Source organism: Nipponia nippon, unplaced genomic scaffold (genome assembly GCF_047370975.1).
Source record: "Nipponia nippon isolate SJK-2023a ecotype South Korea unplaced genomic scaffold, ASM4737097v1 scaffold_8, whole genome shotgun sequence".
In the NCBI taxonomy this organism is placed as follows: domain Eukaryota; kingdom Metazoa; phylum Chordata; class Aves; order Pelecaniformes; family Threskiornithidae; genus Nipponia; species Nipponia nippon.
The window spans coordinates 27,692,209-27,705,326 of NW_028262402.1; the positions used below are offsets into that span (position 1 = coordinate 27,692,209).

General features: G+C 36.2%; 1 protein-coding gene across 3 annotated transcripts in view; it reads left to right on the forward strand.

Moving 5' to 3' along the window:
• Positions 1–8,111, forward strand: part of AUH (AU RNA binding methylglutaconyl-CoA hydratase) — a 111,740-nt gene extending 103,629 nt beyond the window's left edge. For 2 of the 3 annotated variants that reach the window (XM_087742468.1, XM_087742470.1), the window contains 4 exons: positions 2,307–2,494; positions 4,157–4,207; positions 6,027–6,074; positions 6,917–8,111. In XM_087742468.1, the coding sequence (XP_087598594.1) occupies positions 2,307–2,494; positions 4,157–4,207; positions 6,027–6,074; positions 6,917–6,994 (365 nt within the window). In that variant the 3' untranslated portion in view covers positions 6,995–8,111. The remainder of the gene's footprint in view (positions 1–2,306; positions 2,495–4,156; positions 4,208–6,026; positions 6,075–6,916) is intronic. The other variant, XM_087742469.1, reaches the window with a different exon arrangement.
• Positions 8,112–13,118: the final 5,007 nt, after the last annotated feature.

Below are 13,118 nucleotides of genomic sequence, written 5' to 3' on the forward strand. Positions count from 1 at the left end.
GTAGAAAAAAATACTACGCATAGCAAGCAAGGAAGAAGCAGAAGATGTGGAGTCAGTAAATTCAGCCTCATATGGTTTCAGGTCTTATGATTTGGACAAATAGTTTTCTTTAATCAAAAGGCAAACCTGATGCTTTTCTAGATTCCATTACTGTGGTGAAAGGGATAATTTATGACTGAACTATTCTTAAAGAGAATCAGGGTAGACATCTGCTATGTTCTGTTATACACTTAAAATGTGTATAAGGATAGATGTTGATTAGGGTGTGGCAGCTTTTTTGGGTGAGAAATTGAAAGACATTTTCAGTATTTAGAACAAAAAAGCCAGTAAATGTTTCTTTGTGGTGATGGTTGTACAGCTCAGTATCAGAAGCAGCAAGCTTCTTGAAAACACAGCTCACATTTTTATGGCATGTAGTTCTGATATGAAGGTTGATAGCTACAGCCTTAGTCATTCTCTGCGAGTCTCACCAGTGAGACAGCCAAGACTAATAGCAAGGCCTAGGCTTCAGGGTTTGTAGTATTTTACAAAGGATTTTGTTTTAGCCCTCCTTTCATAAAAATGCCCTAGAGTAGGGCCTTTCTCTAAATTATACTGTTAGCAAAATCCTCCCCCTAGCACTATCACTGGCTTAGCTGTACAACTAGCAGAATTAGCAGAATTTATTGAACAGGAGTTCCTCTTGCTGTTGCCTGTTGGCCTTGACCATTAGGACAGCCTTGCTAAAATCCTTTCAGAGTGGCAGGACAATGGAGAATATCACATTGTTTGTATTTACTAATGTTGTTGTTACACAAATTTTATTTTAACTATTATGAGTGTAAGCATTTTTTTATTTCCTCCAGTTTCAGGTTTTTTTTTTAATGTCAATTTTTGTTATAGATCATAATTTTGTAATATTCTAGAAATGCATAATGCAGAAGTTCCCCAAACCTTCTGCATTTTTGTATGATGTAATGTGTTCAAAGGCTTTCATGGAAAGGAATACAGTAGTACTGAAGCTCGTGATTCATAAAAAGCAATAGTTGAAAGCTGAATCATTGAATGACAAAAACTTTTTGTTTCCAGTCAGTTTATTTGTGTCAGAGATGTAGTTAAAGTATTCTCAGGAAACATCAGTAAGAGAACTGAACAGCTTCAATAAAATACTGGCTTAGTCCACCATTACGTAGTGGAAATTAATCTATTTTATATTAGTTGAACATTTATCCAATGTTGTGCCACCTCCCTTTTAACACCTCCTATAAGTATTCCTCTTGCATATATACATGTATTTACATCTGGATATATTAGCACGCTCTTGCAGAAATAGCTATTTGGAAAGACATTTTAACTTACAGACTGTCTATATAAATTGAATATTTGTTTCAGATCCATGTAAAAATGGTAAACCTTGTATATTTTCAAAATCCTTTCTCCTGGATAAAGGCCATTTCCACTGTTTCATACAAACATCTGCTTCTGTGATTTGAGTATACTTCTTCAGTTTTGATAATGATTATTCCCACATTCTCATTGTTTGTCAATTCTGGAAAGTTAATTGTTAGTCCAACTAAGCAATCTTCATGTCTGGTTAATGTAGTAACTGCTTATTGACCTTCTGAAAATGCTGACCTGCCAAAGAAATTTTTAACGTAGTAAGAAAAGCTAACTAAAGTTAGGTGCCTTTCTCTGCTGATCGACACCTGCTATTGTCCTTCCCTAGTTTTTGTAATCCAGCTTTAAGATTTCAACAACAATATGGAAGTAAGAAGAGACAAACCCATGGCCTTTTAAAGACATTGTCTAGTGGTTTTAGTTTAGTTTACATATAAATTTTTATTGTCCCTAACATATGCAAATTTTCACATAGACTACAGTCTTGTTAGAGTAGATATTCTTTTTCAGTATAGTTCTTCAACAGTGTTCATATTGTGGTGATTAATATCATAAAAATATACAGATAGTTAAAAAGAAGCAGAGTTTTTGAATATGGTAATTACTGGCAAGTAGTTTTCCTTCAGCTTTTGGCTGATATGAATAAGGTGACTTCTCTGAAATTGAACAGAATCTCTATTAATATTACCTCTTTTCAGTTATTTACATGTCTTTCTAAGAAACAGAGCAATTGATTTAATTTTAGATGTAGTTTCAAAACTGAAGAAGGCATTTAGGGATGCCTTTTTATGGTAGTTTAATTTCTGTATGTCCATATAATTGTTTAGGGAATTAAAAAAGAAAATATTTGAACTGAACAAGGCATCTACATTTGTGGTATAAATGGATGGGAAACTAATACTTGCATTTTCTCTTTTTCAAAACTTTAGGGGGGACACAGAGATTGCCTCGCACAATTGGAGTGTCTTTGGCAAAAGAACTAATCTTCTCTGCACGTATTGTAGATGGTGAGGAAGCAAAATCCATAGGATTGATTAGCCATGTGGTAGAACAGAATGAAGCAGGGGATGCTGCGTACAGAAGAGCATTAGCTCTGGCAAGAGAATTTTTACCTCAGGTAAAACAAATAATTTTGATTTTAGTTTTTAGTTTTTACCAAACATTAAGACTGAAAAAGAACCAGCTGTGTTAAGAAAAACTCTCGTGACATTATGTATTAAAAAGCCATTGTAGTTATGTGGAGAGCAATCAGAAGTTTTCTCTCTTGTGTATTGAGTGGTGTTATTTGGTAATTATTTCATAGTGAAAGAAAAACACTTCGTCAGTCTTCATACTGTCATGATATGGTCTGTGTTTGTATTGCATATTTTGGCTTTCAAGTTGTAAACAAAAAAATAGTGTAAGGGGCTTCTTTTTTGGAGAGCAATTATCTCGATAGGTTATTCTGTTGGTGTTGAACACTTCAGAAGAGAGGCAAAAAGGTCCATATGAAAGTGGATGTATGTCAATGTAACTCCTATTTTGAAAACATACAGCTAAATGTAATTTCAGTATTAAAGCAAAACCCATTTACTAGTGGAAAGTTTGCTTTCTCTCCTTTGTGTATAAGCTTGATGAAAGAATCATACTCTTATCATTCATTCTAAGTGACATCCAATCTCTGTCTTTCATAAAAGAATTGAAACGGGATTTGCTGAATTCCTGTGCTTTAGAACTTGAAAATATTAGTAAGAAGTTTAAGTATGACTTTTACAGGAGTCTGTGTTAGCTGATTGCTACCTGTTCTTCTGTCGCCATAGACTGCAAGCTGTTTGTTCAGAGTAGGAATGAGTTTGGAGCTTTTGATAAACCTGCTTTTCAAGTGATGAGTCCCAGGTAGCAAATCCATAGGAAGCAGAAGAAGAAAATAATTAGTAAACCACTTTATTGGATCACAAGTGTAACAGCTAAAATTTTTCATTGAAAACTGAAAGTGTTACAGATTAAATATGGCATTTAACATTGGTTATTTGTGTCTTGAACACCCTCCTAGAAAGACAAACGTAAAAAATAAAAGTATTAACATACAGTGATTCTGGAAGGTTGATCTGTAGTTACAGCTTAGCACTGGAGCCAGCCCAAAAGCATTTGGCTTTTCCCAAAGCAGCAGGCCACTGCTTTAAAGCAATGTCTGAATATTCAGAAGCTGATGCTGATGGATAGGCACAGGACTGAGACAATTCCCAAAGATGTCTCGCTGTTCTGCGGCACACTGGAGGAGGAGGGTGGAAATCCCTCTGCTCGTGGGGGACCTCAGTCACTCATGGAAGAGTGTCATCACTTGACCAGACTTGAAGCTGCATCAGTTCATTGTATTTCATTATCACATCTTTTCATGTGTCTCCGTTGTGTGGTAATGGGAACATAACATTGACCTTGCGAAGGCCTATAATGATGTCTCTTAAGGTGGCCATTCTGAGCCTTGTTTTGAAGGGAATTGAGCAAGCTTGACAAAAGTGGACATGCTCAGCACCTTTGAAACATAAACCAGACAGACTCCTTTAATTAGATTATTTTGAAAACAGTATACTTTCACTTTTTCTCAACATTGAAACTATCAGTTTGGAAGCAAATGTCTACTATAATGATGTAATTTAGGGTATTTGACCTATTTATTGTAAATTTAATAGAAATCCAAAGTCCTGAAGGTCCCAATATAAGAACATTGATGTGCAGACTCTTCACTGCATAATCTTGTAGATTTTAATGATGTGTAAATAAGCTTTTTCTTTCATTTTAGGGACCAGTAGCAATGAGAGTTGCAAAACTGGCCATCAATCAGGGAATGGAGGTAAGGATCTGCACTTTCCGTAAGAGTATGCACAAGTCAGGCTGGCAACAGGTCTATTGTGGTGATTTTTTTTCCAAGACTGTTTTTAGTTTCTCAGGCTATAGTCTTTCAAAATCTATTTGGTAAAAACAGAGACAAAATGCAATTTTTTTATGTCTCAGACTCCTGAGACTAGAGTTGATGCTGATTTCCATAACGAAGCTTAGTAACCTCATGTCTTTCCAGGAGTAATGCACTCTGCTAATTATTAATACTAGAAAGTAAGCATAAACTACTATGAACAAGTTGTATTTCAAATGCTGGGCAAAAAAACCCTCAAAGTCTTACTCTGTCAAGCCTGTCAGTGCTCTCAGTGTTTAGTAACTAATACAAGTAAAGGCCAAAAGGCACGTTATTTATTTTTAATAGTTTAATAGAGGTTAGTGTTAAAATTATATCTGGAGTCTGATTTCATATTTGATTCTGATTGCCTCTCCTTCTTGAACACTACTGACCTAGCTCTAAAGTTCGTTAAAATCCAGCCCTGAACACATCTGGACATGTGTTTTACTTTAGGCTTGTGAATCATCTTGCTGAGCTCAGCAGGACTATTCATATTTAAAGTTAAGCACATGCATAAGCTCTGCACCAGGACACCTTATAGCTCAACCTGGGACAAGGGAAAGGGGATCACACCACATGCAACATCTGAATCCAAGAATACAAATTTAAGAATGGTCCTTTTTTTCTTAAAGTCTCAAAAGCAACCAGTGATATAATTGAGTACAGCAAAGCGTACCACCAGTCAGTTTTGGCCTCAGAAACAAACTCAAACTCAAATGCTGTTGTGCAGAGAGTATGTTTGTTATGTTTCCACAGCAAGTAATGATGGAATTCAAGATTTATTTCAGTGGTACCCAGGGTTCAAAATGCTACAAGCTAAATTATCTAGCTACCAGGTATAGTGGACTGAAAGGTCAAAATCATGATGTTTATAGAATTAGGGACAATAGGGTTAGAAGGACGCTGAATGATCATCTAGTTCAATCTGGAGGCCCTGAGACAAGATCTACTGTATCAAACCAATCAAGCCAAATGTTTATTCAAGCTGTTGTTACAAACCTTCCATGGCAGAGATTTCATGTCTTCTTTTGGTAATCTGTCCTATAGTTTGTACCCCCTTGACAGATTGCTTGTGGTGCATAGTCACAGTCCTTTCATTGGCCATGTGGAGGGCTGGTAAGTTCTGTAGCAGCTGATGCTTAAGACAGGCGTAGAAGTAGTGAGGGGAAAATTCAACCTTTTCAGCTGTTCAGACCAGCTCACAAAGAAAAAAATGTTATTAAAACTAGGTAATGATGCAGGATAGACATTGGCCTCTTGTTTTTATTTTAAATCCCTTTAAACTTGAATTTATGTTTATTGTGTGGCATAGCATCATGTTCTTATATTTCATTTTGAAGCTAACTTGTTTCAGAATAATTTTTAAATGATCATGCAGTACATTAAATCTTTTCCCCTGTAGTAAATGAAATGATTACAAATGTGCTAGTAGCTAATGGTTTTTAGTCCAGATGATTTGTAGTGAAGAACATACATTGTTTTGACAGTGTATTACATACCAATTGTATTGCCAAATAAGGAAACTGTTACAGAAATACTAACCACTCTCACGACATGGCAGTGTAGCATTTCTATTAAAGCAGTGTAAAAGAACTTTGTGGAAGTATTTTAGTATATGGCATATAGAAACGCAGTATTTAAGTTAGCTGTCAGGAAACAATATATAATAAGAATACAAAAATATGCTTTTAAAAAAACATTGTATTCTTTTCCTCAGGTCGACTTAGTAACAGGTTTAGCAATTGAAGAAGCTTGTTACGCTCAGGTATGTAACTATGATTACACGAAAAAAAACCAGAAAACAGGCTTTGTTGGTGCCTGTTACGAAACATGCAGAAATTCAACTAGAAATTGCTCTACAATTTCTTCTACAAATATTTTGGCATTGTGTTTAGACCTTCCTTCTACTTACGCTTTTTTTGTAAGGAATTTAAGGAAGGAGGCGTAGTTTAGGACATAAACATCTCCCTTCCAAGTCTGTTAGGGTGAAGGCAGTGAAGCACTACCAGCCATATACCTAGCCAGTCATACACTGCCATGCACCTAGTCCAAGAACTGCCTTGCATTTGCTTTGTTTTGGTTTGACATGAAATAACATGAAGGGCACTTCACTAACATGTGCCACTAATGGCATATGTGCTAACCAACAGAAAATCGAGACAAACCTCTTTGCCAGCAAAACATGGGAATGATGTATTTGAGTTCGTATGTTCTTGGACTTTGAGACAAGTTTTTGATCATGGTAATAGAAGCATCAGCATTAGATGGTTATTTGAAACAGATGATGATCTGATTAATAACCTACCCGACTCCCTCCACCCCCCCAGAAAACCCACCAAAAACTCAATGACAAACCCTAAAGAGTTTCTCACAGTCATCTGTTTGGAGAAGAGATACTCCTCCTTCTCCCAAGTCATTTCTCAGCCTTATATTGTGCCTTCGAAGTGTATGGTACTTTCCTGTATCTGACTAGACATTTTAGTTTTTATTTTCCTGTTGTATTATATGTTACATGTTGGATGCATTGAAGAACTACGATTTGTATGCAAATATTTTTCTTGGTATTGTTTTTGTGTCAACAATGAATTGTTATTCTGCTCATTGCAGACTATTCCAACAAAAGATAGAATTGAAGGCCTTCTTGCATTTAAGGAGAAGAGACCTCCTCGTTACAAGGGAGAATAAAAGAAGCTGATGCCTTTAAAATACAGTGGGATAAAAGTACTACTATAAGGACCATGAAGGTGCACTTTGCATCCGCACCTGGAATATCACAACCACCAAAGTAAAAGCAAATCATACTGATGTTAGATTTTGAATGTGTCCGTACTTGTACGGGGCCTAGATAGAAATGTGTGTCAACTCATGCTCATTACAGTTTCTGAAGGTTGATCTGTGTATTGGCAAGGTCACAGGTTCATGCAGCATTTTTAAAATTTCATATGTATGAAACGCACCATTCCACAATTGGAAAAGCTCTGTAAATTCTTTATATAGACCGAACCTATATGTGATGTTAAGTATAAATCTGCTGTATCATTTTATTGAAACAAAAGCAACTACTGAACACCAAAAATAAGAAATTGTACAAAATATGCATTAAAATGATTCTGTATATCAGTAAGAATTATATTTGAGTATTCTACCTGAATATGTCCATTATTAATAAAGCTAAGGGAAATGAAAAGGATTATTGTTTGGAAAATATTAAGCTTTATTTATCTGACTTACACTATTCTAAGTAAAAGAAATTAACTTTAGCACATAATGGTATCCATTTGATGAAGTCATTGCCATTATATTCATATAATTGTATTAAATGAAGACATTTTTGAGGCCAGCCTTTAATTGTGCATTCATGTATGTTAAGCCAGGCTTTGTCTTGCATTCTTCCAACATATCATCTGATCAGCACTGTCTGCTGTGGAGGAACTTTATTTCAGTTGCCCCAGTTATTTTAAATTTTTGATGATGGTATTAAAGCTTGTCGTGCAGGGATGCGACTAGTGGGCTGTTAAAGAAACTAGAATTCTCTTAATCTCCAGAATATTCCTTTTTCAGGTCCTAATAATGTATATTTATATACAATGGGGATGATACTGAAATGTTCTTTATTCTGTGGCAGCCTCAGGGTTCTTTTCATACATTGAAAGAGAAATCCAGTAGGTTACAAGGTGAGAAAACTGTTGATTCATACTGTATATTTTCTGTGGATGTGGCATATACAGCAAATGCCTGGAAATAACCTCTTCGAAAGTATTTTTGTTAACTTGACTGGAAAATAAACATGGCTTAGCAGTCAGAGGCTGTCTTTTTATATGAAAACAAATTTCTTCGTGTTTGGTTACCATTGACTCACAAAACTTGTGCATGCTCTGCTGTTTCTGCAACATTAACTATGGTCACTGTCCATATCTATGATGATAAAGCAGCTGATCAACATGAAATGACAAGAACTCATTTAAATTCATATTTAGACATATCATTACATGTAAGTTGTTTATAACTGGTAGAGCACACACTTTGTTGACTGGTAAACTTGCTGAGTCGATCATTTCATGCATGATAATTTGCAAATAAAGTACCAGTGTTTGTTTTGATAGTCATATAAAGCCTAGAGGGTCATTTTCTCGTGTTTTTGAAATGCTAACATGTCATTTTCATTTTTACTGAGTAGGAAATAATTATGTTAATAGGAGAAAAAATATTAAATCTATGCTGACGGGTTTCTGTTTAATAACTTTGATATACAGTGGTTATTGAGCTGCCTCTGTTTTTCTAACAAGCGCTGATTAAGTAGCTGCTGTGAATGTCTATTTAAAAAAAAATCTAATAACTTTAAATACTGTGGCATAAGACTGTGTAGATTCATGCCTTTAACTAGTAGTTTTGATCTCAGAAAATAATTTTGCTGTCACAGTGGTATCTCCATTCCTTTTCTCAAGAGAAGACACTGTCATATCATAGCAATTTGAATCCCTTCTTTGAAGTCAACAGTTTGAATATTATTACAAAGTGAGTACCAGTAGGACAACTTTTAAAGGTACTTTCTAGTGATGTTGAAATAGTTGTAAAGGAACAATATTTTAGCAAAAGATGTGTTAACCGCTTACTGTCTCTGTTATTAAGTGACGTGTTATGATGGCTGCAGTGCTTGTGATCAATAGCAATATTAGAATTCTGCTTCCACAAGAGGGTGATTTGTAACAGAAATGCTCTTATAAAGACTGTCTTTTCCTTACGAAAGTTATGATCTCATTCAGCTGCTTAGGCTCAGCTCTTTCAGTTCCTGGTAAAACCGTGCTTTTCTCCACGATGCCTGATGGGTGAGTGAGCCCTGGTCCTCACTGGTTTCCTGAAAGGTTGTCTCATGGTCTCTAGGCATAAGCAGCTTTTTTTCCTGCTCCGATTGAGCTCAAGTGGATGGTGAGTTCTTCTGCACTTCTCCACTGAGTTGGATGTTGAAAAGTTATAATACAGGTAAGTCCGTTACCTTCAGCTGATTACCTCTCAATGGTGTAAGTGAAAGTTCAACTTAGTCTCAGTTTCATGCAGAAATTAATGTGTGACTTTATATAACACATATCATTTTAGCCTTTAATCTATGAAAGCATTTGTGTTTTCAGTGTTATTGAAGTAACTCACATTCTTACTACTTTTACTAAATTTCTGGATAAAGTTTTCAGAATTGTCTGAATGGCTTAAGTCAGCTTAAGTCAGGGTGTATCATTTGCAGCTGTGTCATATTTTCCTCAGTCATTGCTCTTTGATGCGTTTAACCATAATCAGATTTGTTGAACAGAACAAAAAACAACGGGTCTCTCGAACACAGGAGAGGTCAGAATATCATGCTACTTGGAATCTGGCTTTGGGAGACTTAGGGAGTAGAGTAAGGGATTTTGTACTATTGTCTCTTCACATACCAAAACCAACTCATAGATGCAACGTGAAAAGAGTGATTGAAACGTCTTAATTTATCACCAACTTAGTGTTTGTTTCATTGCTTTTCCATGCAAGCAAATCCGTGAAAAGGTGTCTATTGAGATTAGAGAGAGGATTTATTTACAATTTTAAAAAATTGTAGTTGAAAACCATTGGTATTTTGTGTGGTGTACGTTGAACAAGATGTGCTTTCATATCTCATTTGTGGGATTTTAGCCTTGTTCTTGCACCTAATGACACTGCTGAAAATCCATAGAGGGCTTCATTGTCTAGTGAGGCTGATACAGTCGGTGTACTCAAGGTGTGATAATGATTGTGATGATGCAGTTATTTTAAGATGTTCTTTTTCTGCACACTTTTAGAGAGACAACTATCTCCAAAAATGAGAAAAAGGAGAATAATTGCAAACAGATAAACCAAAAGGAGAGATGTGTTCAGCTAAAGGTAATGGAATTCCTCTTGTGTATTTTGAGAGATTACAAAGACTAGTTTTTCTGTTTGTGCCATTTTGTTCCGTTGGCTTTTGTTTTATCTGAGTCTGGAGTTCAGACACCAGGGTGCAGGGAACATTTTTAAGAAATTGTGCGGGTTGTTTTCACTTTAAGAACATTGATATTTTCTAAGCAAAGTTAGGAAAGTTTTAAAAATTTTCCTAAAAGGGTTTTGAAAGATGTAATCAGAAATTACCATGTTATCACCAAAGATTAGGTAACATATCTTTTTTATTATAGATTTAAATCATGTTCAGTTTCAGCCTTGGAACAGAGTTGAATAGAAGTTTCCTTAGTTACGCAGAATGTGCTGTGTTTATACAATGTATTCAATATGCATTATAATATATATGTGTGTATACCGACATGTCATATGCATGCATATTTATGTGTATGTGCATGTGCATATGTGTACATATAAATAAAATTCTTCAGAATGTCAGGTGAGACCAAACCCCCTTAGGATGTGATAGTGCTATTCTGCTCCAGGAAGTTTTGAATTTGTTTGTGCAAGAGCACTACCAGCAAAAACCTTGAACCCCACACAGCATGTACCATGACTGCTACAAGTGGCCATACTTAGAGTGTGGAAGTTCTGTAACACAGAAATTCTGCCGCAGAAGCAGCAGTCAAGTAGCGAGGGGACACACATATGTCACCATATATCTGGTTGTGCACATCTAGTAGTTCAAGGCTAGAATGAACTAGCAGAAGTCAAAGTGAGTTCTAAGTTTCAACAAAGGTGTGGCATCCAGATAGCACATTCCTCCCAGTCCTATAGTATCGTTTGCTTCTGCAGTTTGGACAGGTCTACAGCAATCATGAGCAGCTCATTAATCAACAACTGTCGTAGATTATAAGATCAGTCTCCACCCCCCTTAAATAAGTCTAGACTTAGATTTCATCTTCAAATTTTATCTAGTAGATAATTCTTCCAAGGACACTCATTCACATGGGAAGAAATATGAAGTATGTTAAAAGAATTTATTACACAGGGTGTGAACGTTCTGTGTCAAAGCTAAGTCCTATTGCAATAATTGAGTTCAAAATAGTACATTAACCCTCTAAGGCATAGTCTGTACATGTATGTTTATAAACTCTTCAAAGTTCTGGCTAGTGATTGCTACTCTTTGATTATAATTTCTGAAGCATATGCTAATAAAGCTTTTGTAACATTAAAGAGATGAGAATATGTTGCAGTTTTCTTGTTGCATAATATAACCACTTCCAGAAGAACATGAAAAGTTTGTTATTTTTTTAAGGAACTTATACATCAAATTGTTGCTTCTTTATTCTAGCAACTGCTAATTGATTTAACATTTTCTCTTAAGCATAAGGGACTTTATGATATCATCTTTGGCTCAATTCTTTCTAGCATGTTAAAAAATCTGATGCCAATTGTACAAATTCTTAAAAAATGTGTCTCTCCCATGCAGCTTAGAAAGACAAAGTTTAAAATTTTAATTGTAAGGATAGAGTTGTGAAGGTTGTGTTTTCATTACATATAACTGTTAATAATATGTCTGTATGCTTGTGTGCAAAGAGTTTGACTCTGCATCTTTTGTGTAGCAAGTCTGTACTGCTGGGACTGTTGTCTTCAAAGCTGGTCTGTAGCTGAACTATTTTTGTAAATATATGTAAGTATCCCCAGCTAGTGACCACTCAGGGTTCAATCTGTGGTTCCTGTTGTCCTGTAGTTGTCATCGGTTGGCCAACCTCCTCTTCCAAGTAGTGGTGAAAGGAGGAGAGAGCCAGGGAGCACACTTCTAAGAAGTCGTGGGTCTAGGAAGGATGGATAGGAGAGATGGTTTGTAGGGTGTGTTCAGGCTGCGTGCTTAAGTCACAGTCCACTTCAGCACAGTCATTTCTAATATCTTCATGAGCAGCTCCACAAAGTGGATTTATCTATATTGGTTGGTTACAGCACCTGAGTTCTATACCCTAATGACTAGTAGAGATCATAACATCCAAACATGATTCCTAGACTATCCGTATAGCACATGAAAGGAGCTAGAAGCCACAAAAATGGCATAATGAGAAGGGTTCTGCCTAAATTACCAGTTCGTAGATGAACACATGGACATGGGGTTTTTTCCACTTTGTGAGGAACAAAATTCCTTTCTTCATTTTGGAATCTTACCCTTTTTTCCAAATCTTAGCTGAAATCAGTCCTTTTCTGAAAAAGTGAAGAGAATGTGCTGCAGCCCCTCGATCTGTCTAATTGCTCAGTAGTTGAAGGACTCATGAAACACCAGAGCAACTCGGTTTTTGCTCTCTCCTGTTACTCAATTGACCTGAACCAAACGGTCCTGCAGGACTGACCTGATCACTGGCTGCTCTCAGTCACTCTGGATGAAACATTGCTACTTTAATTACTTATTCTAGAAGTTAATTTATTGAGCTGTAGAGATAATGACCATTCACCTATTAGTTTAGAGAGGGAAGGCCTGTCTTGCAGTCCCTCATGCAGCAAGTATCACACTGTTTTTTTAATAGATGCTGTAGCAAGGATGAGAGTCCTGCTCGCTTTCCTCTTGTACCCAGCATCTCCTTTGTACTGTGCGGAGTCCTGTCTGCCAAGTGTGAAGATGCCTACTGAGTCAGATTCCTTAGGTGTGGAAGGTTTAATTCATAAATCCTGAAAGGCCTTAGATACAGCACTGTCCAATTGCTATTGCCTAATATCATCAGGACTGTGACTTCCTGAAGCAAAATCTCAGCAGGAGTTTTGAGATTCTAAATTTTGGACTTGGGCACCTAAGTCCTTGCATAGATGTAGTCTTAGTTGCGTGCGTTCGTGATTGCATTTCTAGGCTGCTTTACTCTTTACAATTATTAGTTAAGCTTGAAAATACTTCCTTAAAGTAAGTGAGAGA